Source organism: Elephas maximus, chromosome 17 (genome assembly GCF_024166365.1).
Source record: "Elephas maximus indicus isolate mEleMax1 chromosome 17, mEleMax1 primary haplotype, whole genome shotgun sequence".
Taxonomy (NCBI): domain Eukaryota; kingdom Metazoa; phylum Chordata; class Mammalia; order Proboscidea; family Elephantidae; genus Elephas; species Elephas maximus.
In genome coordinates, this window is record NC_064835.1 from 64952513 (window position 1) to 64968192 (window position 15680).

The following is a 15680-nucleotide window of genomic DNA, read 5'->3' on the forward strand; positions in this document are numbered from 1 at the left end:
GGGTAGAGAGGGAAAGCAGCCTGTACACAGTTGATCACAGATATTTATGGAGTTCCTGATAGTGTGGTGAGTTACAAAGTATGTAAACCTCCATCTTGCTTTTTAGGAGTGGTGAATCTAGTTGGAAGGAAAAAATTTATACATGTGAAATAGGACAATTGAGTACTATTAACATGGCATACCCTAGGTGCAATAGCTTAGAGAAGGGAAGAGGTCAGTGAAGACTGGAATGGTTTTTGAAGAATGGTTATGATTTAAATAAAGAAAACGGGAAAAAAAGACATATTCCAGATGCTAGCATAACATGTCAGAATGGATTTGGAAGCTGAAGTAAATGATTTTTAAAATGCACACATACTTTAAAAAGCCATAGACACAGTATACATACAGACAAAGCCATGGACAGAAATTAAGCTCAGCAAAAACTGGCACACATACAAAGGTATTATAATAAATATAATAAAGTTCCTACAAAAGATATATACCCTGATAGAAAAATGCGCAAAGCACTTTAGCAGGAGTATTACAAAATAAGAACTATGAATGACCAGTAAACATATATCAAATATATTTAGCTTCAGTAAAAATCAAAGAAGTATAAATGTAAACATTAAAATGAAAGCTTTATCTTATGAGATTGACAGTGGTTTAAAAAATAATACTCATGTATCTGGAGAAACAGGCACTTACACACCACTGGTGGGAATTTAAATTCTTATGGCAGTGTGGCAGTAAATCAGGAGCCTTAAAAAACTAACATTTTTTATGTAGCCTTCATATAGTTCTAGCCTAAAGAAATCATTAGATAAGATGCACATAAATCCATCCAACCTTTATAATGCAGAAACACTGGAAATATCCTAAAAGACAATGTGGTTGTATTAACATAGAAATGAGAAAAAACAAATGAGGGAACGACTTGGACCCTATGATCCTATCGCTATAAGAATGGGTACTTGGGGAATGTCCACCTATGTATGCATACACGTAGGAGAAGTTGGAAGGCTATATGCATTACATTGTTAATTGTTCTTAATTCTAGGTAGTTGAGCAATTGGTGACTTGTGTTCTTTGTGCTTATCAATGAAATGAACATGTATTATTCTTTTGAAATCCATTTTAAAGAAAAACAGTTTGAGAATCAGAATAAGAGATAATTGCCTACAGTGGCCTTTAAGAATGTATTTCTTCTACCTATTTAAACACTGGGATTTGGCATGGAGAGATTTACCCTTTGCCTGGAAAGCTAATAGAGCCTCAACATTTTTTTTCTTATTAATCTTAAAGAATTGTATAGTTGATAACTGTAGGATTTGTTTGGTTTCCTAACAGTTACAGACTGTATATACCATGATAGAAAAATGGGCAAAGTAAAAATGAGCAATTTTAATAGTCAGTACAGCTGGACTATACCAAAAGCCAAGAAGTTTCCTGAATACAACCAAATCCTTCTAAGGCCAGAGTAGCAGGGACAGAAGTCTGGGGACCATGGTTTCAGGGGACATCTAGGTCAATTGGCATAACAAAATGTATTAAGAAAACGTTCTGCATTTCACTTTGGTGAGAGGCTTCTGGGGTCTTAAACACTAGCAAGTGACCATCTAATATGCATAGATTGGTCTCAACCTACCTGGATCAAAGGAGAATGAAGAACACCAAAAACATGGTAAAGATGAGCCCAAGAGACAGAAAAGGCCACACAAACCAGAGACTCCATCAGCCTGAGACCAGAAGGACTAGATGGTGCCCGGCTACCACCAATTGCTGCCCTGACAGGGAACACAATAGAGAATCCCTGATGGAGCTGGAGAACAGTGGGATGCAGATCTCACATTCTCGTAAAAAGACCTTTAATGGGCTGACTGAGACCGAAGGGACCCTGACGGTCATGGTCCCTGGACCCTTTGTTAGCCCAAGATTGGAACCATTCCCGAAGCCAACTCTACAGACAGGGATTGACCTGGACAATAAAATAGACAGTGATACTTGTGAGGAGTGAGCTTCTTGACTCAAGTAGACACTTAAGACTATGTGGGCAGCTCCTGTCTGGTGGTGAGATGAGAAGGAAGAGGGGACAGGAGCTTGTTGAAAGGACACGGGGAATACAGGGTGGAGAGGAGGAATGTGCTGTCTCATTAAGAGGAAAGCAGCTAGACAACCAGTGACTGCCCTGACAGTGAGCACAGCAGAGAGCCCCTGAGGAAGCAGGAGAGCATTGGGATGCAGACCCCAAATTCTCCTTAAGAGACCAGACTTCATGGTCTGACTGAGACTAGAAGGACCCCGGAGGTCATGGTCCCCAGACCCTCTGTTAGCCCAAGACAGGAGCCATTCCCAAAGCCAACTCTCCAGACAGGGATTGGACTCGACTATGGGATAGGAAATGATACTGGTGAAGAATGAGCTTCTTGGATCAAGTAGACACATGAGACTATGTTGGCATCTCCTGTCTGGAGGGGAGATGAGAGAGCAGAGGGGTTCAGAAGCTGGCCGAATAGACACGAAAATAGAGTGTGGAGGGAAGGAGTGTGCTGTCTCATTAGGGGGAGAGCAATTAGGAGTATACAGCAAGGTGTATATAACTTTCTGTATGAGAGATTGACTTGATTTGTAAACTTTCACTTAAAGCACAATACAAATTAAAAAAAAAGAGAGCAGCTAGGATTACACAGCAAGGTGTGTATAACTTTTTTTTTTTATGAGAGAGTGACTTGATTTGTAAACTTTCACCTAAAGCACAGTTAAAAAAAAAAAAAAAAAAGCAGTTTCTGTTCCTTTATAGTTAAAGTCTTTGACTTAGAACCTAAGAAGCTTCTGGAAGAAACTGGGTGTTATAGGTTCCCTCGATCCTTGTATTTATTTTAGCCTATCTTTTTGCTCCTGTTTAGGCTCTATCATAATGAATGGATCCAGTGTGGCCAATACATCACCCAGTGTAAAATCCATAGAGGACCAGGGGATAAATGGGCACGATGAGAAGGAAAACCCATTTGCAGAGTACATGTGGATGGAAAATGAAGAGGATTTCAACAGACAGGTAAAGAAAGACGTGGAAGGCAAATGATGCATAGAACTCAACAGCAGTAATACTATACTGTCGGTCCATTAAGAAAGAAATGGGTGGATTGGCTTTAGAAAAACTTAAAAATACACAGAGGCCTGATCCAGAATCACCAAGAACCATCTTCAGCTGGTAAGAGAGGATAGTGACAGTACTTTGAATGAAAATATTGATGTATTTCTGCCACAGTGATTAAAAGAGGACACAAACATCAGACTAATCCATTGATAGCTGAAAATCCTTACGTGATGAGCCCATGTATAACCAAGTAGATTGGTATGTACTGCACACTATGATATGTCCTGAGTGTAATTCATGTTACAGAGTAACTGCTGCAGAGAGGCCTTGCTCTCACCTTATTTTGGGTGTGTTTGCTTATTGAATTTCTTTAGGTGACTGTAAGCCACTGTAGGAATTTCCCAGAGTTTAAATCAAACCAGGCTCCTCTTGGATCCCAGGCTGTGTTTAGCTTTTGTGTTGACCTACCTGTTCCCCTCTGCCTTTATCCATCCTTTGAATGAAAAATAGATTGTTGAAAGCATAAGCCATTTGTACTAGCTTTGAGAATAATCAATGACATCCTCTTGGCCCCACTGAGCAGGATTGAACTGAGACTATTAGGAACCAGGTGTCTGACCTATGGACTTACTTAGGCATTTATCGTACTCAGGCAGAATGCATGGAAAAGTACTGGAAAACTAGGACTTGCAAAAAAGAGAGAGGAAAAAAAAAAAAAGAAGCTGAAGAAAGACAGTCCAGAAACTGTCATGGATTGAATTGTGTCCCCCCAAAATATCAATTTGGCTAGACCATGATTCCCAGTATTATGTGATTGTCCAGCATTTTGTCATCTGCCCTGATTTTCTTATGTGTTGTAAATCCTACCTCTACGATGGTAATGAGGTGAGATTAGTGGCAGTTATGTTAATGAGGCAGGATTCAATCTACAAGATTAGATTGTGTCTTAAGCCAATTTCTTTTGAGATATAAAAGAAAGAAGCGAGCAGAGGGATATGGGGACCTCCTAACACCAAGAAAGCAGTGCTGGGAGCAGAGTGCATCCTTGAGCCAGGGGTTCCTGTGCTGAGAAGCTCCTAGTCCAGGGGAAGAATGATGACAAGGACCTTCCACCATAGCCAACAGAGAGAAAAAGCCTTCCCCTGAAGCTGACACCCTGAATTTGGACTTCTAGCCTTCTACACTGTGAGCTATATCACACACAAGTAAAATTTTGCTGAATGTCATTCAAAAGTGGCTGCAGCAGTATATCAACAGGGAACTGCCAGAAATTGAAGCCGGATTCAGAAGAGGATGCGGAACTGGGGACATCATTGCTGATGTCACATGGATCCTGGCTGAAAGAAGAGAATACCAGAAAGATGTTTACCTGTATTCTGTTCACTGTGCCAAGGCATTCGACTGTGTGGATCATAACAAATTATGGGTAACATTGTGAAGAATGGGACTTCTAGAACACAATTAATTGTGCTCATGAGGAACCTTTACATAGATCAAGAGACAGTTGTTTGGCAGAACAAAGGGATACTGGTTGGTTTAAAGTCCGGAAGGGTGTGCGTCAGGGTTGTATTCTTTCACCATACCTATTCAATCTGTATGCTGAGCAAATAATACGAGAAGCTGGACTATATGAAGAACAGGGCATCAGGATTGGAGGAAGACTTGTTAACAACCTATGTTATGCAGATGACACAACCTTGCTTGCTGAAACTGAAGAGGACTTAAAGCACGTATCGATGAAGATCGAAGACCACAGCCTTCAGTATGGATTACACCTCAACATAAAACAAAAACCTTCACAACTGAACCAATAAGCAACATCATGATAAACAGGGAAAAGATCAACGTTGTCAAGATTTCATTTTACTTGGATCCACAATCAACACCCATGGGAGCAGCAGTCAGGAAATCAAAAGACGCATTGATTGCACTGGGTAAATGCGCTGCAAAAGACCTCTTTAAAGTGTTGAAAAGCAAAGATGTCACCTTGAAGACTAAGGTGTACGCCTGACCCAAGCCATGGTGTTTTCAGTCACCTCATGTGCATGTGAAAGAGGGACAATGAATAAGGAAGACCAAAGAAGAATTGATGCCTTCGAGTTGTGGTGTTGGCGAAGAATATTGAACATACCATGGACTGTCTTGGAAGAAGTGGAGCCAGAATGCTTCTTAGAAGCAAAGATGGCAAGACTAAATCTCATGTACTTTGAACATGTTGTCAGGAGTGATCAGTCCACGGAGAAGGACATCATGCTTGGTAAAGTAGAGGGCCAGCAAAGAAAAGGAAGACCCTCAATGAGATGGCTTGACACAGTGGCCGCAACAATGGGCTTAAGCATAACAACAATTCTGAGGATGGCACAGGACCAGGCAGTGTTTTGTTCTGTTGTGCATAGGGTCGCTATGAGTCAGAACAACAAGAAGACTGTGAGAGAATAAATTTCTCTTTGTTAAAGCCATCCACTTGTGGTGTTTCTGTTATAACAGCACTAGATAACTAAGACAAAAAAAAAAGATAACTAAGACAGACTAAAAATTATAATAACTTGTCTGAGAGAACTAGGAAAGCAATGACAACTTTACCCTTGGCGGCTTCAAGGATTGTTATAAATAAATACCAGACTCTTAAAAAGGGCTGAAGCCCGGGTGGCGTAGTGGTTAAGAGTTCAGCTGCTAACCAAAAGGTCAGCAGTTCGAATCCACCAGCTGCTTCTTGGAAACCCTGTGGGGCCGTTCTACTCTGCCCTGTAGGGTCACTATGAGTCAAAATTGACTTAACAGCAATGGGTTTGGCTTTTTTTTTTCTTTTTTGGTAAAAAGGGCTGAGCAGATAAACCTATGTTCACTCATATTCCCCCCAACCTTAATATTCAGAGGTAATACTAGCTTGACAACTTTATTTTGAAACTGCTGTGTGACATTCAGGGGCCCTGGTGGTGCAGTGGTTAAGAGCCCAGGTTGAATCCACCAGCCACTTCCTGGAAATCCTATGGGGCAGTTCTACTCTGTCATATAGGGTTACTATGAGTCGGAATCAACTCAATGGCAACAGGCTTGGTTTTCGGTTTTTTCTATGATATTCAAGTTAGGGATTGACTGTTTCAGAGAAGCCTTCTTTGTTCCTCATTTGGTGGTGCAGTAGGGTTTAGGAATCTGGGATCCGACTAATGCCATTTCTCCCTGCACATTACTCTGTTTCCCCATGGTGAACCGTACAGTGTTTGCCCATCACCACCAATCCCATCACTAGCATAGTTTTCATGCATACTACGCTTCTTGAGTTGGGTCTTAAGAAGAAAGAAATTGATTTCTAACTAGCAGCCCTGATACAGTATCTTCTGACTTTGTGATGAAATAAGAAACAACTAAACACCACCAAACACTAGGAGCAACAGTCATTGTTCTGTTGAAATGATCTCCACTGACTCAAAGGCTGATAGAACTAGATTGAAATGTAGTTTTAAAGGTTAAGTCCCTGCCTTAGTCTGGGTTCTCTAGAGGAGCAAAACCATTGAAGCATACATAAATATAGAGAGAGAGAAACTTGCTTCAAGGAAATGCTTCACCCACTTGTGGGGGCTGGCAAGTCCCAAATCTGTGGGTTCAGGTGACAGGCTGTGAAGACCTCTGCTGGGTCATATGGTTGAAGGGGCTGACAAACCCGAAATTTGTAGGAATTGCATTCACAGGAATGCAAGGGTTGGTGAATCCAAAATCCTCAAGTCAGGTGACAAGCCAGAGACATCTGCAGCTTTATGTTCCCAGACCGGAGGTCAGGCATTAAGAGAAGTACAGGGTCAAGAAAAAGAGCAAGCTTTGCCAGAACATCCATTTATATACTAGAGGCCGGCCATATCCCCAAGGAAACTCCCATTTCAACCAACTGGCTGCTCACATCAGATCACAAAATGGAAGGTGATTACATAGTGTCTGCCAAATTACTGAGAATCAGAGCCTAGCCAAGTTGATACATAACATTAACCATCACAGTCCCAATAAAGGTTACCTAATTTATTCAAGATCTAAGAAAGTATAACTCAGGAAAAAAAGGAAGCGGTAAGGTCTTACATTAAAAAAAAACAAAACAAAAAAAACCTGGTGCCATCTAATCAGATCTGTCTCATAGTGACCCTGTAGAACAGAGTAGAACTGCCATATCTTTCTCCCCCGGCGTGGCTGGTGAGTTTGACTGCCAGCCTTTCAGTTAGCAGAAAAGAACTTAATCACTGCCCCCAGCACTCCTTAAGGTCCAACATACTATTTATAAATGTGAATGGTTTGTCTCTAACCCACACCTAAACATACACACACACACACACATAGAATTAAGAGAGAAGAGAAAAAGACTCAGTTGGATTAAGAAACAAATAAAAGATAAAATCTAATTATGTACAGTTTGTAAGATTAATTCTTACTGGCTATCCAAGCTGAGGAAAAAGATGAAAAATGTTTGGTGAGTTTTAAAATCTTGTGGGTTTTTTTGCATATACATTTCTAAGTAGGAGTTTTTTTTTTTTTTAATTGTGCTTTAAGTGAAAGTTTACAAATCAAGTCACTGTCTCATACAAAAGTTATACATACCTTCCTATGTACTCGTAGCTGCTCTCTACCTAATGAGACAGCACACTCCTCATCTCCACCCTGTATTCCCCATGTCTATTCAACCAGCTCCTGTCCCCCTCTTCCTTCTCTTCTTGCCTCCAGACAGGAGTTGCCCACATAGTCTCAAGTGTCTACTTGAGCCAAGAAGCTCACTCCTTACCAGTATCATTATCTATCTTATAAAAAAAAAATAGTCCAGCCCAATCCCTGCCTGAAGAGTTGGCTTCAGGAATGGTTCCAGTCTTGGGCTAATAGAGGGTCTGGGGACCTCTGGGGTCCCTCTAGTCTCAGTCATACCATTAAGTCTAGTTTTTTTGAATGAGAATTTGAGATCTGCATCCCACTGTTCTCCTGCTCCATCGGGGATTCTTTGTCATATTCCCCGTCAGGGCATTGATCAGTGGTAGCCAGGCACCATCTAGTTCTTCTGGTCTCAGGCTGATGTAGTCTCTGGTTTATGTGGCCTTTTCTGTCTCTTGGGCTCATCTTTACCATATGTCTTTGGTGTTCTTCATTCTCCTTTGCTCCAGGTAGGCTGAGACCAATTGATGCATCTTAGATGGCCACTTGCTAGCGTTTAAGATCTAACAAGGAATTTTTTGTACTCTGTAACCTCCTGTCTTTTTTTGCATGGGGTATCTCATAAGTAAAAATTGGGATAGATATATTCCAAATTGTGATTAAGGGTGATGTTTTCCTTCTTTTTTGGTTTTCTAGATTCTAATTTTCCAACGCTTATACAAAAAAAAAAAAAAAATAAGGGGAACAAGTTCACATGTGAAGGCCCTAAAAGAGAAATATCTGAAGTAAAATGCTTCCAAAAGGGAAAGCATAAAAGATTATAGAGGCTTGAGACTATGTTGGCATTTCTGGCCTGGAGGGGAGATGAGAGGGTGAAGGGGGTTAGAAGCTGGCGAAATGGACACGAAAAGAGAGAGTGGAGGGAGAGAGCAGGCTGTCTCATTAGGGGGAGAGTAACTGGGAGTGTGTAGCAAGGTGTATATGGGTTTTTGTGTGAGAGACTGACTTGATTTGTAAACTTTCGCTTAAAGCACAATAAAAATTATATATATATAAAAAAAAAGATTATAGAGGGAAAATACCAGGCAAATTAAAATAAAAGAAAGCAGGAGTGTCGATATCAATATTGGATAAAGTAGATATTGAAGGGAAAAATATTAAATTTCATGAAAAAGAATTCTGCAATAAGAGTTATATATTTATGGATTTTTTCCAAGTAACATAGCAATAAAATAATAAAGGGAAAAATTACAACACAATAGAATCCACATCCTAATGGGACACCTTCACTTACATTTATTCATTCAGCAAATATTTATTGAGACAGATAATTAATGGACTAGATGCTTTGGCTGATTAAGTAAGCAAAACATTATAAGAATACAGAGTATTTATGTTAAATAGTCTTGATTTAATTGACATATATCAAATTTTGTATCCTACAAATAGCAAATGCCTTATTTTTGAATATCCAGGGAGCATTTATCATGCTCCATTGTCTGCTAAGCTAGAGAAAACATCTGAAATTACCGTAAGGTGCAAATTGTACAGGTTATATTCTCTGGCCATGGAAGATTAAATTAATAACAAAAAGCATGAACTATTTAGAAATATATTTATGTTATAAATAAAACTTTGGTTAAAGAAGACATCAAAAGCAGTTACAAATGATATAAAAATTGGTGACACTGAGAATATTTCATATCAAAACCAGAGGGATAGGGACAAAGCTATGCATACAAAAATTTATAATCTAAAATGCTCCTACTAAGCAAAAAGAACCTAGAAAAATAACCATATAAACCTATGCAAAGGGTTATACAGTTTGAGAATCAGAATAAGGAGTAGTTGCTACAGTGTTCCTTAAGAATACATTGTTTCTATATATTTAAACATTGGAAGGAGCCCTGGTAGCACAGTGGTTAAGAGCTCGGCTGCTCACTGAAAGGTTTGCAGTTTGAACCCACCAGCCGCTCCAAGGGAGAAAGATGTGGCAGTCTGCTTCCGTAAAGATTACAGCCTTGGAAACCCTATGGGGCAGTTCTAATCGTTCTGTTCTGTCCTGTAGGGTCACCGTGAGTTGGAATCGACTGTACAGCAACAGAGTATCTAAATATTAAGGCAGCCATAATGATCGTGATTAGGGTCTAGGACATATAGGAATTTGCCATGGAGAGATTTACCCCTTGCCTAGAAAGACTAAGTGAGCCTAGACATTTTTTGCTGTTTCGTTTATAAGGTTAACTTGAGTAGAATCAACCCTGGGTTTCCAGTACTGAAGTTATATATTCTCAGAGAAATACCACTGGTACAGAGATTTTAGGTCAACAAGGTATGTGTTCCCTGCCTCCTATCCTAGCCTGGGTTCCCTGTGCTCTGTTCTATCCTGGGATCCCCCAGCGGATCACTTTCTTCTAGTGCTGTGTAAAAATAGCAGCTTGGCATCTGACCCCCTCTAACTTTTTAAGGGAGAAAGAGAATCAAGATCAACAGCCCAAGGTTGATTCCTATGAGGCAGAGGTCAAACATACCTCCACCTTCCAGCCTTTTGACACCAGCTGTCCCTCCCATGGCACTCTCTACTTCTCTGCTGGATTTGATAATTCATTGCAACAGCCACACAGAACTCATAGATCATACACACTGTTATGGGGTTTATTAGGGAAATAACAGGTTACAGCTCAGGATACAGTTCTTCAATCAGAACCGCCTCTTCTCAGCCATGCCCCCAGGCAGGCCTTTCTCTAGCCCTCAGCCAGGTCTCTGCCATGCTCAGGCAAGTGTTCCAACACTATTTAGTTCCACCAATAAGTACCTGAGGCACCCCACTCTACCAGTAAGGCCTCGGCCCGAAGGCACTCAGCTCTCTCACTCTGTTGGTCAGCGAGCTTGGCTCCACCACGTGCCTGGAGGTACCCCACTCCACCAGCAAGCCTCCTACCGAAAAGCACTCAGCTTTCTCACTCCATGGGCTGGGAAGCTCACCTTGCCATCTCTTGCCAGTCTCCTGATTCTGCTGCTGCCATTTCTCTGCTGCTGCTTCTCGCCATCTTGCCATCTCTGGTTTACAGTTCTCTCTTGTCTAGGAGGGTCTCAGTGCAGGAATTCCAGGTCCAAAGGACACACACTGCTCATGTCTCTTCTTCTTGGTGGTAGTTAGGTCCCCTGTTTCCGCCTCTGGGATGGCTCATTTTAAGCCTAGCAGGATGGCAAAACTGACCAGTCCCCTTGTTAGAGTTCCATATACCTTATTTGCATGTCCTGCCCCTACAAGAATGCCATGCACCTTATTTATATTATCAGCAGGCCATCCAATCCCTTTGCTGGGCCACAAGCACCTTAGCTGCATAGTCCTACCCAATCATTGAGCCCTTGTGTAAGAGCTCGACTGTTAACCTAAAGGTCTACAGTTTGAATCCACCAGCCACTCCTTGGAAAACCTATGGGGCAGTTCTACGCTGTCCTGCAGGGTCACTACGAGTCAGAATTGACTCAGTGGCAACAGATTTGGTTTCTTTGGTTTTACCCAATCTTTTGGGGGGAGTTGCAAGACCATGGCTAGGAAGGCCATATAAAAGCAGTCCATCACACTGCATGCTGCCTGAGGCATCTCTTGGTTACCCACATCACACCTCAATGATTAGCATAGCACATAAAGGTATATAGCTAAGTGTAGCAGATGGGCACCTGTCGCCACCTTGTGGCTGCGCCGTATTTTACTGCACTGACTATACTCGTCAAAGCTGAGGAAGAAGGGAGGAAGGATGCTGGCAGAGTTTTGAAATTCTGCCTTGTTTTGTTTACTATATTTTTCAGACTCTCTAAATGAGCGTTATGGATTGAATTGTGTCCCCCCAAAATGTGGGTCAGCTTGGCTAGGCCATTGTCATGGGTTGAATTGTGTCCCCCAAAATATGTGTCAGCTTGGTTAGGCCATGATTCCCAGTACTGTGTGGTTGTCCTCCATTTTGTGATTGATATAATTTCCGTATGCCTTGTAAATCCTAATCGCTGCTTGTGGTTAATGAGACAACATTAGATTACGTTAAAGAGGATTAGGGTGTGATGTAACACCCTTGCACAGGTCACACCCCTGATCCAACGCAAAGGGAGTTTCCCTGGGGTGTGACCTGCACCACCTTTTATCTTATAAGAGATAAAAGGAAAGGGAAGCAAGCAGAGTGGGGGACCTCATACCACCAAGAAAGCAGCACCAGGAGCAGAGCATGTCCTTTGGACCCAGGGTTCCTGTGCAGAAAGCTCGTGGTTCAGGAGAAGATGTGATAAGAAGGACCTTTCTCCAGAGCCAACAAACAGAGAGAAAGCCTTCCCTTGGAACTGATGCCCTAAATTTGGACTTTTAGCCTACTAGACTGTGAGAGTATAAACTTCTGTTTGTTAAAACCATCCACTTGTGGCATTTCTGTTATAGCAGTACTAGATAACTAAGGTAGCCATGATTCCTAGCATTATGTGATTGTCCACCATTTTGTGATCTGAGTGATTTTCCTGTGCATTGTAAATCCTACCTCTATGATGTTAATGAAGCAGGAGTAGAGGCAGTTATATTAATGAGGCAGAACTCAATCTATGAGATTAGGTTTTGTTTTAAGTCAATCTCTTTTGAGATATAAAAGAGACTCGAGCAGAGAGACAGGGAAACCTCATACCACCAAGAAACAAGAGCCAGAAGAATAGCGCATCCTTTGAACCCAGGGTCCCTGTGCTGAGAAGCTCCTAGACCAGGGGAAGACTGATGACAAGGACCTTTCCCCAGAGGTAACAGAGAGAGAAAGCCTTCCCCTGGAGCTGGCACCCTGAATTCAGACTTCTAGCCTCCTAGACTGTGAGAGAATAAATTTCTTTTTGTTAAAGCCTTCCACTTGTGGTATTTCTGTTACAGCATTACTAGATAACTAAGACAATGTATATACTTTTTTTTTTTAAATGATTTTTTTAGTCTGAAGATAAAATGTTCTCTATACCATATGTCCACAATTATGTGGATCAGAGTATGCCACAAGAAATGATGGAAATAAATGACTAGAAGATAAACAACACTTATTTCAGAAAGGCAAAATTGTATATGATGGTTATTTTCTCTCTTTTTCCCCAATTTTTATAATGGCAAAACTGTAAACTCATAAGTTATTAGAAAGGCAGAGTGACCTTCTGTATCTGAACTGTAAGCTTTCCTTTTTCTGTTTAATACGAACACTGGTAAGATGAGAATTCACAGAGATAAACTATATAATTTTATTAGTCAGATAAGGTTAAGCCTTGTTCCTAGAAATCTCTATCTTCTGCTCTCTTTTTGAAATGTTTTCATGGAAATTTGTGTGAAGGGGTGAGGTGTGGCTATTGAGCATATGAAATAAGGTTGCTTTAATCTGATGTGCGGTGACCTCTGAGAAAGAACAGCTGTGTGCAGACAGCCAGCCTGGTATGCCCCAAATGGGAACCAAGGTGCTGCCAGAATGTGAATCTGAGATAGAGAAGTGTGTTAGGTGGGATAAGGCTAGACTGCTTCAACAAAGATTCAACAGTACATTGTCTAACGTCTCTGTCACGTTAACAGCCCAACTAAGCATTCCAGGTTGACAGATAATTCTGCCACGACATGGTTTCTTCCATGGGGTTGCTTTGCCATCCCCAGGGCGTTTTAGCTAAGCAGCTGAGGGATAACTAGGAAGTCTAGCAGCTGGGAAAGGGGGAGAGAGTGAAGGCCAAGGCAAGGGGTTTCCTTTTAACCAAGTGATGCCGAGTTGCCCACATTCCTTCTGGTGACATTCGGTTGATGAATAGTCACATGCCACATCCAGCATGGGCGGGAAGAAATGTGGTTTTAACTGAACAGCCTGGTGCTCTGGGAAGAACAGGGAAATGATTTAGGGGGCTCAGCCAGCAGTTTCCACCCCAAGGGACTTACTCTGAATAGCACATATGCCATGTCATCAGTCACACCTTTGTGCCCAGGTATATCTGTCTTCATCGGTTGTACCAGTGAACAAGAGTAGATATTTTGTTGTTGTGAAAATGTATATAGCACAACATCTGCCAATTCAACATTTTTCAGGTGTACAATCTGGTGACATCAGTTACCTTAATCGTGTTGTGCAACCATCACCGATAATCGTTGCCAAGTTTCTCATCACCACAAACAAAAATAAGATTTATGTTTAATTGAACACAGATTTAATAAGGAGGAGCAAGCTCTTTGTTCTTAGAGAGTCAGGGCAGATCTTGAACATTTATGTCAAGTCTTGTGGCTTGGAAATCTGTCGTTACTTTAAGTACTTCATGACTATCTCATTGAGATTTAAAATAGCGTGGCTCACTGTAATTTGAAGCACTATTCTGAAGTCTTACTACCATGACTCTTCCTCTGAATTTATGAGGCAACGATATGGACAAATTTGGTTGATTTTTTTTTATTATCGTGGTAAATATATATGTAACAAAACATTTGAAATTTCAACAGTCTTCACATGTACAGTTCAGTGATAATATGTTCGTCATGTTGAAACATCATTGGGTGATTATTTTTTGCTCTACCTCCGCTCTGATGGTGGCACTAGTGAGCTGTGAATCTGTCACCAGGCCAGCTGCAGGAAGGGGAGGGCAGATTGTGTTCTCAGTCACACTCAAATCTGCAGAGCGAGCCATACTCTTTACTAATCATGTTCATTACTAAGAGTTAACAATGTATGCAAAGGAGTATAAAACATCTAGGTATATATTGCTTAAATTTAAGGCCATGTTTAAGAAATATGGAGTTGTTTAAATATTCATATATTTTTTCTTGTTTCAAAAGAATACAACATTGATGCCATCTCATTTTCTGGTGGTGTGCCAAAAAGTGTTCCATCTTTCTAAGATCCTGAAAGTATTTTTCTCCCATGGGGACCTCGTTACCAGGAGAGTGGGCCAGAAGCTGAGCAATAGTTTTTGATTTAATCTCCACTTTTTTTTTTATCCAGGTAGTGAAACCCTGGTGGCGTAGTGGTTAAGTGCTACAGCTCCTAACCAAGAGGGTGGCAGTTCAAATCCGCCAGGCACTCCTTGGAAACTCTACGGGGCAGTTCTTCTCTGTCCTATTGGGTTGCTATGAGTCGAAATTGAATCGACGGCAGTGGGTTTTTGGGTTTTGTATCCAGGTAGTTAACCCAGTGCCGTCGAGTCGATTCCGACTCATAGCGACCCAATAGGACAGAATAGAACTGCCCCATAGAGTTTCCAAGGAGCGCCTGGCGGATTCGAACTGCCGACCTTTTGGTTAGCAGCCATAGCACTTAACCACTACGCCACCAGGGTTTCTGCTATGAGTTGGAATCGACTTGACGGCACTGGGTTTGGCTTTTTGGTTGGTTATCCAGGTAGCTGAAACCCTGGTGGCGTAGTGGTTAAGTGCTATGGCTGCTAACCAAAAGGTCGGCAGTTCAAATCCACCAGGCGCTCCTTGGAAACTCTATGGGGCAGTTCTGCTCCTGTCCTATAGGGTCACTGTGAGTCGGAATCCACTCGACGGCACTGGGTTTGGTTTTTTTTGGGCTTATCCAGGTAGTGAGCTAGTCACATAGTTACTGTGTCTTTTTTCATACTTGTAAAATGGGGAATTTAAGAAGGTTGCTTCTTAACAAGATCGAAAAAAAGAATTTCAAGCTCTCAAATGATTATCCATAAGTGCTAGATGAATGGAAAATGTCTATGGTATGTTAGAAATACTAGAAGATCTGTGAAGAGCTTGAATTTCTGCTATTTTGAATAACTACTCAGTCTTATTGTTGATGGAATTTGATTGCAAAAATTAGAAATATTTTCCCTAGCCTGTCATTAGAAGCATCTTCATTCTTAGTAGATGTTATACAAAATCATTCTTTATTGTAATGTAAAAACCTCTGGAGGGAAGAGGTGAGCAGAAACCTGGAAGGGAGGAGTTCCATTGGCACAGTCAGTCTGAGCTCCTCCCTTTTGCTTG

At 41.3% G+C, this 15680-nt stretch overlaps 1 protein-coding gene across 1 annotated transcript in view; it reads left to right on the plus strand.

Annotated features, from left to right (window-relative positions):
* Positions 1-15680, plus strand: part of PAIP2B (poly(A) binding protein interacting protein 2B) — a 42673-nt gene that overhangs the window by 25679 nt on the left and 1314 nt on the right. Inside the window, exon 2 of the mRNA XM_049856480.1 lies at positions 2889-3037. Coding sequence (XP_049712437.1) covers positions 2900-3037 — 138 coding nt within the window. The 5' untranslated portion in view covers positions 2889-2899. The remainder of the gene's footprint in view (positions 1-2888; positions 3038-15680) is intronic.